Source organism: Phalangium opilio, unplaced genomic scaffold (genome assembly GCF_054372755.1).
Source record: "Phalangium opilio isolate 3A_F unplaced genomic scaffold, DU_Popi_V2 ptg000021l_1, whole genome shotgun sequence".
In the NCBI taxonomy this organism is placed as follows: domain Eukaryota; kingdom Metazoa; phylum Arthropoda; class Arachnida; order Opiliones; family Phalangiidae; genus Phalangium; species Phalangium opilio.
This window is the reverse complement of record NW_028324153.1, coordinates 679,822-700,861: the sequence shown is the minus strand read 5'-3', so window position 1 is coordinate 700,861 and position 21,040 is coordinate 679,822. Positions and strand designations below refer to the sequence as shown.

Below are 21,040 nucleotides of genomic sequence, written 5' to 3'. Positions count from 1 at the left end.
GAACCAGTCATTCCCGCTCTTCTCATGCGGGGATGCCTCTTCTTCACTTCGAAGTCAAACTACTACTACTGCAAACTGTGATAGCCCTAGTCATGAGGCTGAAGAAGTTCCTAATTCTGGCGGACCTCCTATTTATCTTGTCGATCCACCGTCACCAATCTCCAGTGATATTTCTCTCGGGACTAACCAATCATCCTCTACGCAAATAATGTCAAACCAAATTGGTTCATTGTCAGACAATCTTTCACTGACACCAAGTGTCCTTCCCGACAACTCCTTGAGCCAGTTTAAAGCTCCTATTGAAAAAAAGAAACGGGGTCGACCTAGTAAACTCACAATCTCCACTACAAAGACCCTCGCCACTACTGTCAAACGCAATACAAAATTGACCGCCAACAAATGCACATCATGCCTACTAACGGTGGCTGATAACCACAAAGCCTTCCAGTGTGAAGCATGCCAAGCCTGGTGCCACACCACTTGTGTTAATATCTCGGATGACCTTTTTGACTTTCACAATGCTCACCCCTGTGACAATCTGGTTTTTTTCTGCCCGTCCTGTATCGTACTTGGCCCAAAGCTTCTCAAAGCTATTGCTACTCTTTCCCAAGAACTTGCCTCCACTAAGATGGTTGTTGACCCCCTTACAACCTCCGCTCCTGTGATAGCTGAAGACATTGCTGCCCTAAAGACAGGGCTTCAGCACCTGCAATCTACTATACCTACTATGCCTACCTTGTCTCGTCTTCAAGACCTTGAAGATTGCTGCAAGCAGCTCCAAATAGAGCTTCACACTACCAAGAATGCTACTGCTCCCCCCCTTTTGAACCCTAATGACCAAATTGTGGAGGAAATAGCTTCTCTAAAATCATTCAATGAGATTCTTACAACACAACTACAAGCCCAGAGTGACGAAATATTGAAGCTTCAATCAAGCTTGTCAACCAACAATGAAACCTCAGTCGCAGATCCTCATCTAACGACCCCTAAAGATCCTCACATTCATACCTCTCAGGCAAACAGGACTAATAACCACTCCTCTCATAACTCAAACAGCACCAACCCGCCTCCTGGCACCTTCAACCACCAAGTTAATGGCCAGTCGGCCACAAATTCCCATAAATACAGTGCCATACTTTTTAACGTTCCCGACTACAATGACTATATGTATGATCGTGACTTTTCATATGAGACACTTCAATATCTCGATTTTACTTCTACCCAGTGTGAGCATATTGTCCTCAAAAGACTTGGACAATTTCAGCAAGGTCAAAACCGTCCCTTGCGTCTCACCTTCCAATCTGTCAGCCATCGTCAGTACTTTGTTAAAAACATCAGTTACTATCGCCGCCTTGGTGAATTTGCGTACCCGATCGCACCTGACCGCACGGTTGAACAGCGTGAAGCTCGAAGGCGACTCGTCGCTGAGCTACGTCACCGCCGCCATCAGGGCGAGACTGGCCTTTTTATCCGCCAGGGTAGGATTATCTGCGCGGAACCTCCTAGAAGCGGTTCACAGTCACAATACTTTCCCTCATCACAAACTTCTGCCCATCTCTCCCATCCTAATACAGTGCCACTCAATCCACCAAGGATGCTTCCAGCTCTCTCTTTCCAAAAAAACTAGCTGCTCACCCAATCTCGTCCCATGTTGCTACGTCACTCCCAAACTCACATTTAAAAATCATCTATTTTAATGCCCAGAGTCTCTACGGTAAGCGCAACGAACTTTGCACCCTCTCCTCTAAATGGCAAGCTGACTGTATCTGTATTACGGAAACTTGGGCAACTCCTACCCAAGATGACTCTATTTATAATCTCCCTGGCTACGTCTTGCTCCGTCAGGACAGACTACTTAAACCCGGTGGCGGTGTTCTAGTTTACCTTCGTCAACACTTCACTCATCACAAACTTGACTTTCAACCACTCCATCCTGAATCGCTATGGGTTGAATTTAAACCACCACACTCCCCTACTTGGATCACCTTGGGTTGTGTCTATCGCCCTCCTAATACCCCACTGGAAGCTACACACTGGTTACTTGAAGATATACAGTCGGTCAGTACTCGCTGCTCGGATGTTCTCATTGCTGGTGACTTTAACCTGCCTGCCATATGCTGGGAAACCTTGTCACCTGAGCCTGGTTCCTCAGCATCCCATGCCGCCTTATTGGACACTATAAGCACCTCAGCTTTAAATCAGTGCGTCTATTTCCCAACTCGATACAGTCAACGACGTACACTGGGATTCAGTACTATCGACCTAGTTTTGACTAAAGCTAACGTCCAGCCCCTTGTCACAGACCTACCTCCGGTGGGAGGCAGTGATCATGTAACCATTCAAGTCGAGTTTCCTCTGCCTGGGATGCCACCCCCAAAACCAAAGTTTAACTATGATTTCAACTATTCCCGTGGAGACTATGACAAACTAAATTTCATGCTAACTGACGTAGATTGGTCACCCCTGGCAAACCTCCCAACTAATGAAGCCTGGCACTACTTTAAATCTGCTCTATTCAAATGTGTGTCAGAGGCTGTCCCGCTCTATGACCACTCCGCTGACTGCAACAAACGTCCCTGGATCACTTCCTCAACTAAACGTGCCATTCGTAAGAAGGAACGGCTTTGGAAGAAACTCCAGCGTGCCAACAACACTGGTAACCAGTTAGTGTATAACCACCTTCAACCTCTCTACAAGACTCAAGTCAAACTTGTGAAATTACTTCTTTTCAAAGCTAAATCAGCCTCATACAAGCGTAAACTAAAACACTTAAAAACTAACCCGCGAGCCTTCTATCGTTTTGTCCGGAAAAACATTCGTGCTATACCAACTCGCCTAAATATTAAACTTACGAACGGTCACAAAACAGATTGTAACTTAGCCATGGCGAACTGCCTCAATCAAACACTAGTTAAAAATTTTAATAATTCGGATCCGTATTTAGAACACCTCCCTGAAAGTCTTTCAGCTCCGATGCCTGAATTCAGGTCGCACCCTAATGACATTCGTAAGATCCTGCTTAAATTAGACATTAAAAGTGCCTCTGGACCAGATGGGATCCCCAACCGTCTACTTAAAAACTGTGCCTCAAGCCTTTGTCTTCCCCTACATTACCTTCTTTGTTCCTCCCTAACCTCTGGGTCCCTTCCGTATGACTGGCGCGTAGCTCATGTTACCCCCATATATAAAGGGAAGGGAAGCAAATATGACGCGATAAATTATCGCCCAATTAGTTTGACGTCGGCTGTGTGCAAAGTCTTTGAGAAATGTCTATACTCTTCACTATTAGCCCAACTTAACCCCCGCCTTAGCAATTTCCAACATGGGTTTCTCAATGGCAAGTCTGTAGAATCTAATCTCCTATCAGCCCTTTTCACTTGGCTAGAAGCTTTAGACCAATCCAAACGCGTTGATGTAATATATCTCGATATCGCCAAAGCGTTTGACTCTGTTCCCCACCGTCGACTCCTTGCAAAACTTCAAGCTTACGGCGTTACAAATACAATTCTTCGGTGGCTAGAATCGTATCTTCTTGATCGTTCTCAAGCAGTCCGGGTTAGTGATTCCCTGAGTGACTTCTTACCTGTTACCAGTGGCGTTCCTCAGGGAAGTGTCCTAGGCCCCTTACTATTCCTCATATACATCAATGATCTGCCCAATGACCTAACATCCCCTCTTTGTTTATTTGCTGACGATCTTAAAATCTTCCGCGTGATAGACTCATATACTGACGTGCTCACCCTACAATCTGATCTCCATAAGCTTGAGGTTTGGTCGACACGTAACGGTCTTTTCTTTAACGAAACTAAATCATTGGTCCTAACTTTACAAAATACCCCTTCAGACCTAGATTCACCGTCCCCTTATTTTCTTTCCGGGCAAAACATAAAACGTGTTAATGAGTGTCGAGATCTGGGTGTCCAAATAGATCATAATCTAAAATTTCATTCCCATGTGAGAAAGACTTGTGGTCGCGCCAAAGGTTTACTAGCCACTATCAAAGCCAATTTCCCAGGCATCACCCCTGAGTTTCTGACCCGGATTTATAACTGCTACGTTCGCCCAGTCCTAGAATTTGGTAGCCAAATATGGAACCCTCACTCAGCTCTCGACATTCAACAACTAGACAACATTCAAGGTTCCTTCTCTCGACTACCGCGTATCCTAAAACATCAACCCAGAGACAGTAGGCTATCTACCCTTGGTTGGCCTTCTTTGACTACTCGTCGGTCTTACCTCGACCTAATCAGTTTATTCAAAATCCTAAATTGTCCCGACCAAAGATTCTTTTCCGCTGCTCCCTCGTCTATCCCCACCCGTGGTCACCATAGAAAATTATTTCGTCAACAGGCCCGTAAAAATCAACTGAAGCACTCTTTTTTCCATCGGTTGGTCCCCATCTGGAATTCCCTACCCCCTGAGATTATCTCCCTAAAATCACTTGTGCAATTTAAAACCAAACTCAAACAACACTTAAACCTTTAATTAATTTCCCTCACAATTTTCAACCTAAGAAATCGCAGCTGTAAGGCTTCATTCAGCCCTAGCTCGTATCCCCCCTCAGGAGCAAAAAAAAAAAAAAAAAATTTATTCATTGCAAGTACTTTTCATCAATCTATTAGTATTTAATTTTGAATAAGATAATAGACTTTGATTGATTTCAAATTTACATCTCCGTTTTCAGATGGCACCATGAAAAAGGTTTGAGTATGTTTATTGGATTTTTTTCACAAAAATAGTATGAACGTTCTCTTGTTTAAATAATTGGAAATAAAATGGATTGTTTCCTAAACATTTGCTACCATGAATCTATAGGGTCTTTGCGCGTGACGTCAAGTTACCTACCCCCTTTCCTCTCCCCTTGCCGGCTGCCCGCTCTGGCCACGTTAGGACGCCATGTTGACATGCCCTGAAAACCGGTTTTCGCCCCCTATTTCTTCTCCCTTTTTACTCTCGCGGAAACACCCTATACAATCTATATTTTCATGTTTGCTACGAATGATTATATTTTTTTAATATAAAATTCATATGATCATAAATTACAAAATTATTTCTCATCTTTTTTATGTAAGCCAAGAAACTGCAGAGAAAGACTAGCAACATGAGGGAGTGGGCAGTCCTGTTTGGAAAAATTTCCCAAAAAAATTCCATAATATATCTGAGAGACTGAAATGATGAACGAAGTACAAAGCAATAGAGTGCTGTCAGTTGTGACGTCAGATCCAAGGTTAAACGTCACGAGTCTGCCTTTAGCAATGGGCGGCCATGACAGTTACCATTTTTTCTCTATGGGAAAACAGCATGGGTGACGTCACACTGGCGCTTCTGACAGCACTCCAGCTAGCTTTTAGTTGTGACGTCAGACGGTCAGAGCCTGGGATAGATAGACTTCACGAGTTTGCCTTTGGCAATAGGCGGCCATGACAGTTACCTTTTATTACTTTATGGGAAAATAGCGTGGGTGCATGACGACACAATTAAATAGCCGTTTGAAAGCACTCTATATAGAATCCTTACTCCGTTCCATAAATACCAAAGATTGCCTACCCCCACTTTCTCTGGAGAAAAATTGAAAATTAGGGCTTTCATACAGACGTTCAGTGCGAATATACGTACAAAACCAATCTTTGTGGTTTGTGCACTGAACGCATTTTGACTTGTAGCCGTTAATATTTGAAATCCGACTAGGATCGAACTAGCAGCTTGCCAAATACCATGCCAAGGCAGCCAACGAGCTCAAGGACCCACACCAGGGACCGCTGCAGCTCCTTTCCATAAAAAAACAGCTGAGATATTGGTCGTCGATTTCTCTGAACGGCTAAATCCAAAACAATAGATGGATCTATAGAGTGCTGTCAGAAGCGCCGATGTGACGTCACCTATGCTTTTTTCCCATAAAGAAAAAACGGTAACTGTCATGGCCGCCCATTGCTAAAGGCAGACTCGTGACGTTTAACCTTGGATCTGACGTCACAACTGACAGCACTCTATAAACGAAAGTACGTTTCTGGTTCTTTTTCAAATGTGGCCGTGACTATTAAGGCGTGCATAGCAATCGTTATCTTGGAAAAGTTTATTTGTTTTTTTCTTTTTCCTTTTCTGGTTTGCCCCATAGCTAGGGGGTCCCATTCAAGGAAAGAGAAGGTTTACAATAGAAGGGAAACAGTTGATTCTTAGTATTTCACACGGAGTGGAAAAGTTTCAAAAACAGGTTTAAGGGGCTTGAACCCCTTCTACCTTGGTAGCTCGGTCATCTCTGATTGGAATGCACTCCCGGAATCAATAATCTCTATCACTATAAGGTCATAGTTCCGCGCTGCACTTTCCCAACATTTCCAATTGTACTATAATCCACTAGTCATTCCTACAAGCATTTTGTTAGTTTAAATCTTAAATTTGTTTACTACTCTCATGTCCAAATCATAAATTCCTAAATTAATTAATTACCTATAAGCGCTTGGATCATATAATTCTTAATCTTTGTTTACTATTATCATGTTAAAATCATTAATTAATTACCTATAAGCACTTAGTTCATTTAATTCTTAATATTTGTTTACTATTCTCATGTTAAAACCATTCCGTCCGTACCTCAAAAGCCTAAGACTTGCTTGTACATTTCTAGTCCAAATAAATAAATAAATACCCCTTTTTCCCCGAAATAAATAATTTCTGAATGGGCGCGAGGGAACTAGCATGAAGCCGATAAAGAAAACACGGTGCAACTTACAGTGTTGCCAATCTATACATCTTCAAAAACTTCAAAATAATGAAAAATTGCTTGTCCACTTAAGATAAATATAATTAGTCTTTGACGACTGTTACCGTTTTCCTACCCCCATTTATGGAACGTGACCTGACAATACTGCACTGAAGTTAAAGTGGAAAGAGAGAGTTGGAAATGTCTTCAACCCCAAAATCACTTAAATATATCTGAAGAGTTACTTTAACATTCAATGCAATTCCCATTGCCAATGGTTTAGTGATTAGCCCCTCCACTATCTTTTAAAATTTTCCATTATTTATCCAGTAGTTCCTTGACTCCTTTAAGAAGAAGGGCGTTCCTACCCTCCTGCCTACTACTACAAAAACCGCCCTGGTCAAACTAAAAGCCCATCGTTTCACAATCCCTTTAACCACTACTCATTATCGAAAAATTTAGCCGCACCTTTAAAGATTATAATAAATAGCCAGTGAAAAATGCCACGGAATGGATATGGAGGGGTGGGAGTCTTCACGGAGAAAAGACAATGCAAACGCCAATGAAAAATTCCAATTCTCTGTATATTCGAAATATAGAGTAATGGCACCTACTTGCCTTTGACTGTATTAAGCTCTATGGGTAGTTAACATGGAGTGCCACTACTCTATAGTATTATGAATTAAAATTTCGCATACTATTTTCAAAATCGGATGGTAGGAATGAAACGTGTGTATCACCAACTGAAAGTTAGCGAAATTTACCGAAAAAATGGTACAAGCCTAGACATTAAAGTGTGAATAAACGTTTTCCATTTGGGAAACTTATAGGCCTAGAAACTCGAAAACCCCTTTATGAAAATCCCCTGTAATAGAAGTGAAGAGAGAAGATAGAGAGGCTGGCGCACGACCTGGAATTCTAAGGGTATTATAAGGGAGCGTACAAAACGTCTTTTTTCAGGTTTTAACTAACTTTAATCGTGCTTAACTTAAATCTCGTGGCAGATTAAGAATGCCTCCAATCTTTAATCGGCTAAACACATTTTTAAGTACGCATGTACCAAGTTTCAAACTTTAAGCCTATAATGTGCATGATTTTTTTTTAAATTAATATTTTGGCACTAGACTATTGAGAGTGAATTCAAATAAAAATTTTAATAAGGCCGAATTCCTTTACGGGTTTGATTTATCTAAACCTTGATCTTAATTCTGGCCAACGTACGTCGGGCCCAAAATAAATCTCAAAGTCGTTAAAAAAGGTTTTATTGGAAACTTAGGCTTTCTGTTAAAAATTTTTCTTTAAATATAACAAAATGCTGGTATAATTTATAGGGCGGGTACAAAGACCATTTAGGGAAACACATTCTGATTTCAACTTATTTAAAATACCCGGATAGATTGGAGTAGCATAAATATTATTTATGAAAATTAGTCTCTTCGATTATATTCTACAGGGCTGGTAGGCCCTTACCCACACCCCAAACAAAACATTTATACTATGACTTGACCTACGGCATATATGGGAATGAATTGCCCCTCAAATATTATTTTTTATAGGCGCCGTGTATAAATGGTTTTATTGTAGACCCCGTTTAAAGGTTTAATTAATTAGGAAGTCACAAAGCAATTGCTTTGACGAAAGCAAATGGTTGTAGACGTTCTTCACGGTAAACCAACTGTATCAAAAATAGAATGAGAAAATTAGCTTAGCAGACAACCCCCTGTACACCGATTACGGATTACGCGTAATCATTTTAGCACTGTCAAGGGCAGGGTTTTGAAAGATTACGCGTAATCACTTTAGTACAGTCAAAGGTACAATCTTGTACACCCCGGATGCTAGTTATTTCTGTTTTGGTGTAGGCCAAACGACGGAATTTGCTCTACTTTATAACTGACCACTTTTATTACGCCATGTGAAAGAAAGTACAGGTTATGCATTAGTTGCTGTAAAATAGTTGTAGACGAAGCACCTTAAATGCAATAAGCTGTGTAACTTAAAAAAGTTTCGTCGAACTAGACCTCCAATTATATCTTCTTCCTTTAACCTTTTTAATATCTTCAATAACATTTTAATGAGAATATATAGTTTGCCAGTATTTTTTAAGAATTGTTCGTTTTCAAAAAATGGTATCCGAGAACCAAATTTTCTGCTCGGTCTAAACAAGTTTTTTAGAAGTTCATAACCACCTGAGTTTATCCTTTTTCTACCATAACCTTTAGTCATGTCGTCGCGGCCACTATCATTAGATCTGAGGGGTCGGACATATGGTGTTTCTGTGTACGGGATTTTCAAATTTTTAGAGAGATTTTGGGATTTTAAAGCGGTTTTTACGAGGGATTTTAAGATTTCAATGTTAATTTCCCATAGAACATATTTAGAGATTTTGGAATTTCGATGAAAGTGTACGGGATTTTTGGGTAGTGTCCGACCCCTCCTATAGATCCCACAGAATGATAGTAAGCATTTTACTTACAATAGGATCCAGGATAGGATAAGGTGGCATGACCTATTGCCCAAGCATGGAGCGATAAAACTTGGAGATGGATTTACCAAACACAAAGCTTTAACTGTAAAGAAATCTTCGACTCTAGATTTTATTGCTCCACTGGTGTAGCTAGTGCATGCTAAGAGTTTTCACCTATTGAAATTGACGAGAAAACTGGAAAATCCGAAAATCCACTCCCCTTCTCTCCCACCATAGGGGGGGTGTAGGTTCTCTCAGTCACTCACTTTTTACCAGTGATAGAGAGAGGTTATTTTTGCAACAATATTTCTATTGTGAAGACAGTGAAGTGCTCGCGGATCACACCGGCGCCTCGAGTCCTCCTTGAAGTCCGCGAGGTTTATTTCACGAAAAAGTTTAAATTGAAAATCCTCGCTGAGAATTCCAAGTGCATAAAACGTTACGGCAGATTTGTAATGCGCGTCTGTGTTTTAGTGCGTGAACTGACGGAGCTGTATTTTTGGTGAGCGAAATTCTACTTCAGGAATTATTACAGTTCCACTCCATTATCAGATTAATACGAAGGTAAGACACTTCCAGATAGTTTTATTTTATAATTTTTCGGTTTTATTCGAAAGATCATATAAAATAATTAAGGCTATTTCCAAGAATACCACCCACCTCTCAGATTTTATTGTGTTTTGGTTTAATAATTAATGTGACAAATCCCCTATGAAACTAATAGCCCCATCGTAGTGGTTAATAATGCAGAGCTCAGCTTGGGAACTAACGCGGTTTTGTTAAGCTCGGAGTTGCGAACTAGTGAAGAAATTTAAAGCCTGAAGGTCAAAATTTATGCGTAGTATTATAGAGTGCTGTCAGGAGCGCCGGTGTGACGTCACCCATGCTGTTTTCCCATAAAGAAAAAACGGTAACTGTCATGGCCGCTCATTGCTAAAGGCAGACTCGTGATGTTTAACCTTGGATCTGACGTCACAACTGACAGCACTCTATTGCTTTGTACTTCGTTCATCATTTCAGTCTCTCAGATATATTATGGAATTTTTTTGGGAAATTTTTCCAAACAGGACTGCCCACTCCCTCTATAGAGACCCGAAAACACCTTTATGAAAGCCCCCTCTAATAGAAGTGAAGATTGTTGGTGCAGGGTTGGCGCATGGCCTGAAATTCAATTATAAGGGGGCGTCTAAAACGACTTTTACAAGATTTAACTAACTTTGATTGATAGAGCTCGGCATTATCTAACCGTTATCCGAAAATTAGTGATTAACCGATTATTTCAAACAAAACTGGCGGTTATAATGCGATTTAACATGGTACTTCTGTGGATAATTCTAGATTTCGGATAAAGATAAAATAAAGCGGATAATTTATTCGATAATGCCGAGCTCTACAGATTGAGAATGCAACCAATTTTTTATCTATGAAACACCTTTTTAAGTACACTATTATCAACCGAAAGTGAATACTTTAAACAAAAATTATGTTTTTGGCACCGGACTACGTGTTTCCACCTTATAAATCGCTCATCCTGCAATTGAGGCCGATCTAAAGCCAACCTGGGAAGAAGCGAGGGGTTTTTCCATATAATAGAGTGATGGCACCTCCCTGCCTTTGACTCACTGTATTACGATCTATGGGTATTTAACATGGAGTGCTACTACTCTATCTACACTGTCCAGTAATGGAAAGTGGTTTTTTGTCTCGCACGGTGTTTAGGTTCTATTGGCAAACAGCCAGCAGGAAATTCTTGGCTATCAAGATATAGAAATAAAACCAATTAATCAAATTACTCGTTTACGCGTAAATTTTTAAATCTAGTAATTTTTTATTATAATATAACCATTGTCCCCACTCTCTATATTGTCAAATAATCCCAAATAGGCCTAGTTAAAAAAAATAATTTTTTCGCCAATATAATCTAAGATTATATATTACATGAGTCATGACCCTTAAAACCATCTCGCCATAGCATATTAATGAATGGTCCCTTAAATCGTCGCCAGCTCAGAGCCTGAAAGTTGCAGTCCAGCTACGAGCGACTCCAGGTGTTCAAAAGTTGCAACTTGCTAGAAACTAATGAGAAAATTGTCGCGCGCACCGGCTTTATTATAGCCAAGGCCAACTTGAATCATCTCCTCCGTCGCCTGTAATAGCGTTTTCCTTTGGGTCCTCGCGGAGCGCTCCCATGGAAGAATAAAACTAGGAGATCCTATTCTTCAAAAACAGTCTTTAACGAAGCTGGAAACTACTACTACCATTTTTATTGCTCCTTGGGAGCTCTCCGCGAGGACCCAAAGGAAAACGCTATAAGGGACGATTTGGTCGGCCGACGGCCGGTCTATGCTAATACGAAAGTAGCTAGTGCGGCAATTTGCGGGTAGGGGCGCTCGCCTCCGGTAACACCGTCACTATGAGGAAACTCCTGCTTAAAACGGTACTCTTTTATCGGAATCTAGCTATATTTTATTAGATGTTTTTCGAATCAAAATTGTACATATATTGTAATATCAAGTAAGAGCTTTCTTTTGAAACTAATTTGATAGTTTTCCAACCATTAGTTTCGCTACAATCGTTATCGATACCTTCGAAGCGGATAAATTCGAAATTCGGCTTTCGCGGCTTGGAACGTCCTAAGCCTTGGTCATTACTATGTGTTGAAAGCCGAATTTCGAGTTTACCCGCTTCGAATGTTTCGATAACAATTGTAGCGAAACTAATGAATGGAAATTTATGAAATTAGTTTCAAAAGAAAGCTCTTACTTGATAATATAATATATGTAAAAATTAGATTCGAATAACACGTAAAAAAATATGACAAAATTCCGATGAAAGAGTTATGTTTTAAGCAGGAGTTTCCTCATAGCAAAAGTAAATAGGGGAAGTACGTATCTCTAGCTTTAGCTAGTGCAAGTCGTCCCTTTCTGGTTGCGTTTTAAATTTAATTTGAAGAACTGATTACTCAAATTCTGTTGATGGTTTTGTTTTGTAGAAAATGCCCAAAAAAAACTACAAAACGTCGTTCATTTTATCAAGTCGTCAAAGGTCTAGAATTATATACTCCAATTTTCACCAAAGACTTCACAGAGCTGATGCACTAATTGATGATGAAACATCTACGAGTTCAGAGTCTAGTGTTTTAATAGCTGGAGAAAGTCAGTGTCATACTCTGCGAGATTACAATGTAATCGTAACAAATACAGACCAGGCGAAAGAATCTGTCCTGAACGATACTCAAAACGAATCTAATGAAATTTGCTCTTTTCACTTGGAAACTGACGAAACGCGAGAAGGAACGGTTCCTGAAGATGATATAGGAGAAGGAAATAAACAATTAGCGGAGGTTAAGAATGATGAGCTTAGCTTTCGCCAGAAATTAGCTTATTGGGCTGTAGATTGCCGTGTCACGAAAAATACATTGAACAAGCTTCTAGTAGTGCTTAAGGAAGAGTTCCATGACCATGATTTGCCCAGTGATTCCAGATCACTGCTTAGCACGCCAAGGTTTACTTCTGTAGAGCCCGTGAGCCCCGGGGAATATTTTCATTTTGGTCTTCGAAATGGGATAATAAACATATGCAGTGGCTATCCCGAGATAAGAATAGATATTGCAGATGTCTCTATAAATGTTGACGGGATTCCTATAGCAAATAGTACACTTAGTCAATTTTGGCCAATTTTGGGCAAGCTTAAATCTATTAAAGGCAGTTGTCCATTTGTTATCGGTATCTACCATGGTTGCGAAAAGCCGAAGGACTGCAATTCCTTTTTAAAATTTTTAGTGGAAGAATCTAAAATATTAATTGATGAAGGGATTGAATTGTATAATAGTGGTCCACGAATACCTGTAAAAATTTCTGCATTTATCTGTGACACACCAGCTCGCTCATTTATTTGTCAAACCAAGGGTCACACAGGATTTTATGGTTGTAACAAGTGCACTACTAGAGGAAAGTATCTCATTGGAAGAACTTGTTTCCCTGAATTAAATGCTCCTTTACGAACAAACGAATCTTTTCGTGGTAAAGAACAGAGAAGCCATCACATAGGGTTCAGCATTATAGAAGAGATTCCAAACTTGCTCATGGTAAGCGGCTTTCCGCTAGATTATATGCACCTAGTGTGCCTAGGCGTTATGAAAAAACTTCTGGTTTCCTGGATTGATGGAAAAACTGCGAAATTTAAACTACCACCTGTTCATGTTGAAGAAATGTCGACGATTTTAACATCATTACAAGAAGTAACTTCTTCCGAGTTTGTTCGCAAACCTCGCTCGCTTGTTGATATAAAACGCTTTAAAGCAACAGAATTCAGGCAATTTCTGCTTTATTCAGGACCTCTAGTGTTGAAGAAATTTCTACCCAAAAATTATTACACACATTTCCTTAGTTTACACGTGGCTATTCGTATACTTTGTTGTGATCAGCAACATTTAGAATTAAACCAATATGCTGAAGAGCTTCTAGCCTACTTTACCAAAACCTACAGTGTGCTGTATGGTGAGCATCTTGTCTCATACAATGTCCATGGACTAATTCATCTAGCCAAAGACTCTGCAGTGTTTGGACCGTTAGACTCTTTCAGCGCTTTCGAATTTGAAAACTATTTGCAATCATTGAAATTGAAACTAAGTAACTCTGGGCGTCCTTTGAAACAGATAATTAACCGAATTAGTGAAGATACTAACATCAGAAAGAAAAATGGAGGGATAACACTAAAGAAAATGAAATATCAAATTTTGCATAACAATGGCCCTCTTCTTACCCCAAACAATTGCATTGATAAACAGTATAAGAAATGTACGCTAGATGGATTTGTGATTGGACTCAAATCAAGAGATCATTGCTGTTATTTAGCTAACAATTCTTACATCGTTATTGAAAATATAGCAACTTTGACCACAAAAGTTGGCATTGTTATTGGAAGACAATTTCAAAAGATAGAGAACTACTATACACGGCCTTGCAACTCAGATTTGACTGGTGTTGTTAAAGCGAGTAATCTAGCAACAACTTTAAAATCCTTCAACATAACAGATATTGTTGGCAAGGTTCAGAAGTATCCTATTGGTAGCGACTCGTTTTTACTTATTAAGATATTACAATCAATAAAAAAATATTAATTATGAACTATTTAAGACGAAACCGCATGGACTATAGGAAATCATGCAATAAGATACACTAGAATTTATAGCAATATAAAAAATTTTATCATTTACTGCCACAAATGCGCGTTTCAAGATATTTTTGCAATTAAATGTAGTCTATGCATGGTTAGGATGTTCAATGAATTTGAGTTTTATTGTATTTGCAATTTTATTCATTCAGACTGTTTCCAGTTATCTTGGTGCACTTGCAGATTGCTGTTTTCTGTACCATTTTCAGTCGCTTCAAATGTACGTATTTTTTGGAGATGCAATTTAATAATGATTTATGATAAGGCATGCCAAAATTTGAAAATCGATACTTTTAATTTTATGAATAAGCACTTGTATGGTCACGTGGATAAAATCATGACTAGTGAGAAGTACGTTACATTAGCTTTAAAGTTGGAGCATATACTCTCATAAATCAAATGATTCAATTATATTAACATATATGCAACTTGTTAAACGTATATAAATTTATTTATTTTCAGAAGAATGACCACAGAGGGATATTATTTAGTGGAATTTGATAGCTCATTCGAGCTTGCCGTTGTTCCGAAAGAATGGGTAGATTGCCATGGCCCTGAAAAAACGCTTTGTTCCTATCCAGGGAAGGAGAAGAATTGTACCAGGCTTGTTAAAAGGATGGTTCAATCTCAAAAAGAATGGAAAAAATTTCCAGTTGAAGTTTTGTTCACATGTGGTGAGTTTTAAGAAATATTTACATGAAGGAAAATGTATATCGCTAGTTTATTTGAAATATTTGATTTTTTAACAAATATGAAGTATTAAGAATCCGCTTGAAATTCTCTATTTGCAGAAACCTATGACGTTGCTGTGAAAAAATTGAGAAGAGAAATAAATGAGTCGAGCAGTGAAAAAGAGCTGGGACGTGGGCGTAGAAATAAACGAAAAACAGATTTTTTAATAAATAAATCCCAAGTCAATGGAGGCTACCATTCAAGTTCTTCAGACGAGACAGATGATGATCCTGAAATCCATTCACCGCTTGCGTCACCACCAAAATTATCATTAAAGCGAAATCTGTCGGATGCTTCTTCAGGTACAGGTTTCTTTGAAATAATGTATAATTGAGATATATAGTCATTGCATGCCGAATCTATGATGATAGGAGAGTACAGTATATCTTAAATTTATGCACTACCACATCTTTTTATTACAGGAATTTCAAAAAGTTCTAAGAAAGGGAAGGCATCTGAAATCAGAAGCATATCCAGGGATGCGAGAAATGGTGTTAAAAGTAGATCTCGTAAGTAATTTTGGAATTGAATGCTACTTTGAAAAACTTTATTATAATGGGTTTATAAAATTGAAGTATCAAAGACTCGGCAAGAAAAAACTGGAAATCCAATGGACCAACCAACTCATGGGTTATTTTCTGACTCAGAGGGTAATGTTAAAATATTTTGTATTCGTTACTTAGGGCTTTAGCTAAACGCATGCCCAAGCTACACCCTCCACCAATGTGGTTTAAAGCTAGTGCGATTGAAATCCATGTAATAGCTTGAATGGACTGTATAACGCCTATGAATCTTGCGAATCAAACCAATTAAAATAGCGAGAAGCAAAAGGGCCGTAAAAGAATTGAACGCTGTTATAGTGGACAGTAGAGTTTACGTTAAATATATTCCTTCTTTCAATGGGAAACAGTTTTTTGTATATTACCAAACTAGTAGAGAAATTCAGAAATCTGAAATTTTAAGAAGAATGAATAAACTTGACCTAAATTTTCTCACAACGGAAATTCTTAAAAAGAAAGAGGGTTATATGTGTCCAATGTTTCGTAGCCTCCATTCCTTCACATAGTTTATAATTACATGAAAAATATTGTTGTAAATTCTCGTTTTAATCTGAATATCTTTTTCTGAGAGTCGAAGCACGAGCAGTCCATCTTAAATAAATCTAGGTTTATTTATAATAAATATTCATGTATTTAATGTTGAAATTTATTCTTAGCATCCAGCAATGAAAGCAATAAGGATGAGACGCATGAAACACAAAATGCAGGGGAAATTCTTAAAAGTATTAAATTTATATTATGTCATTAACTTCAACACAGTAAATATTTTAAAACCATTTTAGGCAAGCCTAGCAACAGTCAACTTGTTCCAGATAAAGGTGATAGAATTGTTTCAAATATTCATTTAATTGCACTGCAACAAACTAACAATGTAACTCTTTTAAAACCATTTTAGGCAAACCTAGCAACAGTCAACTTGTTGCAGATAAAGGTGATATAATTATTTCAAATGTTTATTTAAGTGCACTACAAATAGAAAGGACAACGTATTTTATGAAAGTAGCTCATTTTCCCTCGATAATTGTTATCCGTGTGTTAGATTGCGGAATTAAAGGTCTAAGATTAAAGTTTTCTCAAATAAGATAATATCAAAACTCCCACTTATTAATATAGTTAATCATTATAGCATTGACCTTAGAACTAGTACTTGTAAATTTATTTTGTCCCTGGCTCTTTGTATAGATTCTCATGATGATATCCTCGAAGAAAGGGGTAATTCCAAATCACCTCAACCCGAAGCTAATTCTAATGCTGATGAAGGTATGTCTATGATTAGAACGGTTAATAATTATGAATTTAAGTTTGTAATATAAATATAAATAAGGTTTCCAGACGCCGAGAAACAAAGGCAACTCTGTGTCTAAATCATCGTCATCAAGTTTTATTGCGACTAGAGCACCTAGTAAGTAGTGACGAATCAAGTTTTTTAGTGCCAGTCATCTAGCATTAACTTTTTAAACAGCTTCTCATCACGATGAAGGTGAAAGTCTGATCAGAAAGAACCGGATGGTTATGGTGAAAGAGAGTGAGTTTGAATATCACATAATCTTTTTATAGACTGTTAGTTTTTGGTTTATTTTTCTACACGTAGGCTGGGTAAAAGACGTTACTAGAAGTTTGGAAATTATAAAATATAATCAGAAAGATTTATTGGGCATGATAGAAGTTTTAGTCAAACGAGGATCATCATCAAATCCAGTAATTGATTCTGAACCTGCCAAAGAAAGCGATATTAGTGAATTTGGCCTACCACTATCAGACTTGGATCAATTATCGCAGCTTGAAGAAAATTTAAAGGAAGATGAAAAGAAGCAGAAATTGGTATGAAACAACAATTGGAATATTTATAGCATTCAAACACACCCTTTCATTTCAGCAACGAGGACTTCAACAGATAGGAGGAAGAAATGTCAAAGAGAGTGTGAAGCGTGTTTTTTCTCAAGCATTCTCTGACAAACTCGCAGTTCTTTACAACTGGAATGGTAAGAAAGGAAAACGAAAGCTCAGCGATCTTCGTATCACTAGTGTTATTATGGGTAAGTTGAGAGAAACTGTTTTCAGCATCATTCAAAAATTTTTTTCACCTCAATCCTTAATTCATAAATCTTAATTTTATTTCTCAGATACTGTTATTTCAACTAAAACTTTTGATACTACTGCTTGTGAGATAGAAAATGAGATTAAGTCAAGGCTAAGGCACGCTTCCGACCGCATCAAATCTCAAGAATCAAGTATCAATTGCTAAGAAAACAAACTTTTGCTCATTAAAAGGAGGATAAAAGCAAAATGAAATGATTTTTTTAACTGATGTTCTATATGGACGCACATGGATAGTGAAACGTTGAAGAAATACCTCCAAATATGTGATTGTAAATTTTAAAATAGATTTATATTTAATTGATGGTTTTAATTATGAGCTTTTTTAAATTTTTTAAATCTTTCAGAGGCATTGAATTTTGTATTGCACATACTCAAGCAAAACGAGTTTTCATTCTCTCTTTCAAAAATTTCAATACTTTTCATTGCGTCAAAAATTTTAAAGTATACCTTTTTAACACGATAAAATTTTAAAAACTAACAAAAAATTTGAATAATATTGCAAAGAATGTTTTCAATATGAAGTAACTATTTTTAATGTTAAAAAATTTAGATCTAACAAAGGAATTTTCTCGAATGTATCTGCATATTGTTTTAAGTAATTAACGATAGTCATAAAACTCTTTTGAATTTTGTAGAAAAAAATTAATAGAACTGAAGAACTGAAATCTTTAATAATTAAACTAAATAATTTGAACTAACAAGAAAAAAAATCTAAATAATTTGAACTTTAACTAATTGAATGTAAGAACTGAAGATTTAACTGCGAGAAGAAAAACTTGAGAACTAAAAATTAAAAAAAAAAAAAATAGAAAGAACTTTATAGATCTCTCAACTTTTAGTTTAAGATAATTGTTTCACTAACTAATGACTTCAATATTGTTTAAATAATATCTGCTTCTCTGTTTTAGTTTGAACATATGTATTTCAATGGAATGTCGACTTTTAAACACTGTTCTTATTCTGCATTAAACCATAAATTATTAAAATTAATTCGTTTCATTTGGGTTTTTTGCCTTGGTAAAGTATGGAATTTCCGGGTAATCTTTAGGATATTTGAAAATGATAAAAACAACTTTATGATCGTAATTATTAGAAGGCTCGTCTGAACAAGAGAAAAAAAACCCTGAAAAAGTAGGCGTTATTATAGAGCCAATTTCCTTGCTCAACTTGTTAAGTGGAACGGGGGGAGGGGAAAGCAGCATTGAAGGTATAACACAACCCCCTTCCCCCTCGCGCCTGGGACCACGCACCACGTAGACTAATGATTCCAATAAACAAATAAATAGTTTCTTTGGTCCTAAAGGCAATGTTTCATCAAGGAGGATTACCGGGAGGGCCGACTCAGTATGTTTTAGGAAAGTGACTGGTAGCCCTGCTTACACTAGCGACCCTTATAATCGCCTGCATCGCCCGCCATTTTGAATTCCCCCGCTCCCCCACTTCCTCCTTCCTTCCAAACTACTAGTTTTCCGTAAATGAACCAGCTGGCAGCAGTACGTAAGTTGTTTCAAAAATTACTTAACACAAGAGTCCAATGGCTAAGTCTGCCCTCCCTGTACTCCTCCATGATTTCATTAAAAAAAGTTTCCTTATTGATTATCATGGGCTTGCGCCATCTTTCGAAGGCACCCCATACTAAGTACGAAATAAGAAAACCGAGGCTCCATCTGGCGCATAATATTTTGAAAAAGAAAATTCCGTTGGACCAAGCCGCCATTACGATCGTGGATATAGGAAAATGTGATATTAAACTAGTTTTGCCGCTATTCTACCTCAAATTCATATATTTAGATATATAATTCAATATCCAGAATATTTTCACGCTCGTTAACTTGTCTAATAGGACAATATCTCAATATTGGTTTGTTATTTAACATCGTACGTGTAAGGATGACTGATAATACTGTAAGGTTGGGCTTTATTAATTAATTCTTGGACTGCAAATTGTTGTTTCGCTGGATATATTCTTATCGGCCTGATCGAGTAACTAGGAGATATTCACTCATGGTTGAAACTTATTTCTAATGAAGTAAATTCATCTCTTGCAGTCATGAGAAAAATGGTATCAGGAGCAAATTCATGTGGAGCATACGTTGTATCAAGATTTTTACAGAAATTTACCGAAGAACAAACTATCAAGGTACGATACGAGTTAGCGAATTAATTTGAGCAAATTTTAATTCTAATTTCTCTTTTTAAACAGAAATTAATTCATGAATTCGGATGAAAATAATCTAAGAAATACAGCGCACTGCAAATCACCAAGAATTAAACGAGCATATGCGTGCTTATTTTCATATTTCATATTTCATTAGCTAACGTAAGAAATTTAATATATATAATTGTTGTCCATAATTATGAAGATAGACAATTGGCTTAGTTTGAAAACTTACTATTACTTAATATTTAATTTGTACCGATGTTGAAATAATTTTGTCTTAAAAATTAGGTGGATGATTTAATTAGTATGTCTCAATTTGTTCTCAACAAACTAGAATTATTTTCGTCAAATATTTTAGGCATTAAATTTAAAGGAGGATTGGAAATTGAAAATATTATAATATTATATTATAATTTACCTAGTTTGAAAATAATGAAAACTTACTAAGAGATAAAGTAACTAATTCAAAATTGAATTTCTACCCATGTTGAAATAGTTTAGTCTTAAAAATTAAGAGGGTGTTCTCAACAAACTATATTTTGACAAATATAATTGAAAATATTATAATAAGCATAATTGCAAAACAAAAGCAATATTTGATCCATATTTGGAAGATAAATTTAGTTTTTAGTAGTTTAAATGTGAAATTCAAAAATATATAGCAATTCAAATTCTTTAAAATAAATATAGTACTTAAATTTATCAAAAATAAATTGCAATTCAAATTCATGCCAATTTTTAAAAATATGTGTTGAAAAATGTTAAAAATAATTTTTGCGAATTTAATGTTTTTCCTAGTGTAGCTTTAACTTAAGTATGTAAGAAACTTAAGTGTAACCTCTGTATTAACCTTAAGATGAAATAAAATATACATTTTTCCCAAGGATAGCCAAAGAATATCTGTTTTTAAATCCAGTGAATATCCCGTTATACTAGAAACAGCATCCAACGGATAGTAATATTATATTGTATGGATATCCTTTACATGACCCCCACATATCCCTAGGATGTCATAATGGTCAGCCAAAAGACAAACCAAGGACATAGATTTGAAGACATTTGGATGTCCCTTGAATATCCAGGATACATCAAGTACTGGATATGGGACATCCTCAGGATAAGACCTATATCCAGAAACCATATCC

General features: G+C 37.2%; 1 protein-coding gene and 1 long non-coding RNA gene across 13 annotated transcripts; both read left to right on the top strand.

The window, feature by feature from the left end:
* The first annotated feature begins 9,582 nt into the window (after nt 1-9,582).
* LOC149696367 (uncharacterized) lies at nt 9,583-18,724 on the top strand. 12 transcript variants are annotated; one of them, XM_089867349.1, is made up of 17 exons: nt 9,583-9,731; nt 12,160-14,217; nt 14,495-14,562; nt 14,805-15,016; nt 15,134-15,376; nt 15,497-15,583; nt 15,650-15,724; nt 16,291-16,356; nt 16,417-16,452; nt 16,530-16,565; nt 16,817-16,894; nt 16,959-17,036; nt 17,097-17,159; nt 17,226-17,455; nt 17,511-17,670; nt 17,758-18,003; nt 18,079-18,724. In XM_089867349.1, the coding sequence occupies exons 2-16, from the start codon at nt 12,163-12,165 to the stop codon at nt 17,877-17,879; spliced, it is 3,609 nt and encodes a 1,202-aa protein (XP_089723475.1). In that variant the 5' UTR covers nt 9,583-9,731; nt 12,160-12,162; the 3' UTR covers nt 17,880-18,003; nt 18,079-18,724. The 12 variants fall into 12 exon arrangements, with proteins under 12 accessions (XP_089723475.1, XP_089723476.1, XP_089723479.1 ...); XM_089867350.1 differs by lacking the exon at nt 9,583-9,731 and adding an exon at nt 12,014-12,051; XM_089867353.1 differs by lacking the exon at nt 9,583-9,731 and having other exon boundaries at nt 12,020-13,666; nt 14,057-14,217.
* Nucleotides 18,725-19,687: 963 nt separating this feature from the next.
* On the top strand, nt 19,688-20,783 carry LOC149696366 (uncharacterized). Its single transcript, XR_016382418.1, has 3 exons — nt 19,688-19,717; nt 19,783-19,874; nt 19,938-20,783. It is a non-coding gene; the product is annotated as an uncharacterized LOC149696366 (long non-coding RNA).
* The last annotated feature ends 257 nt before the right edge of the window (nt 20,784-21,040 follow it).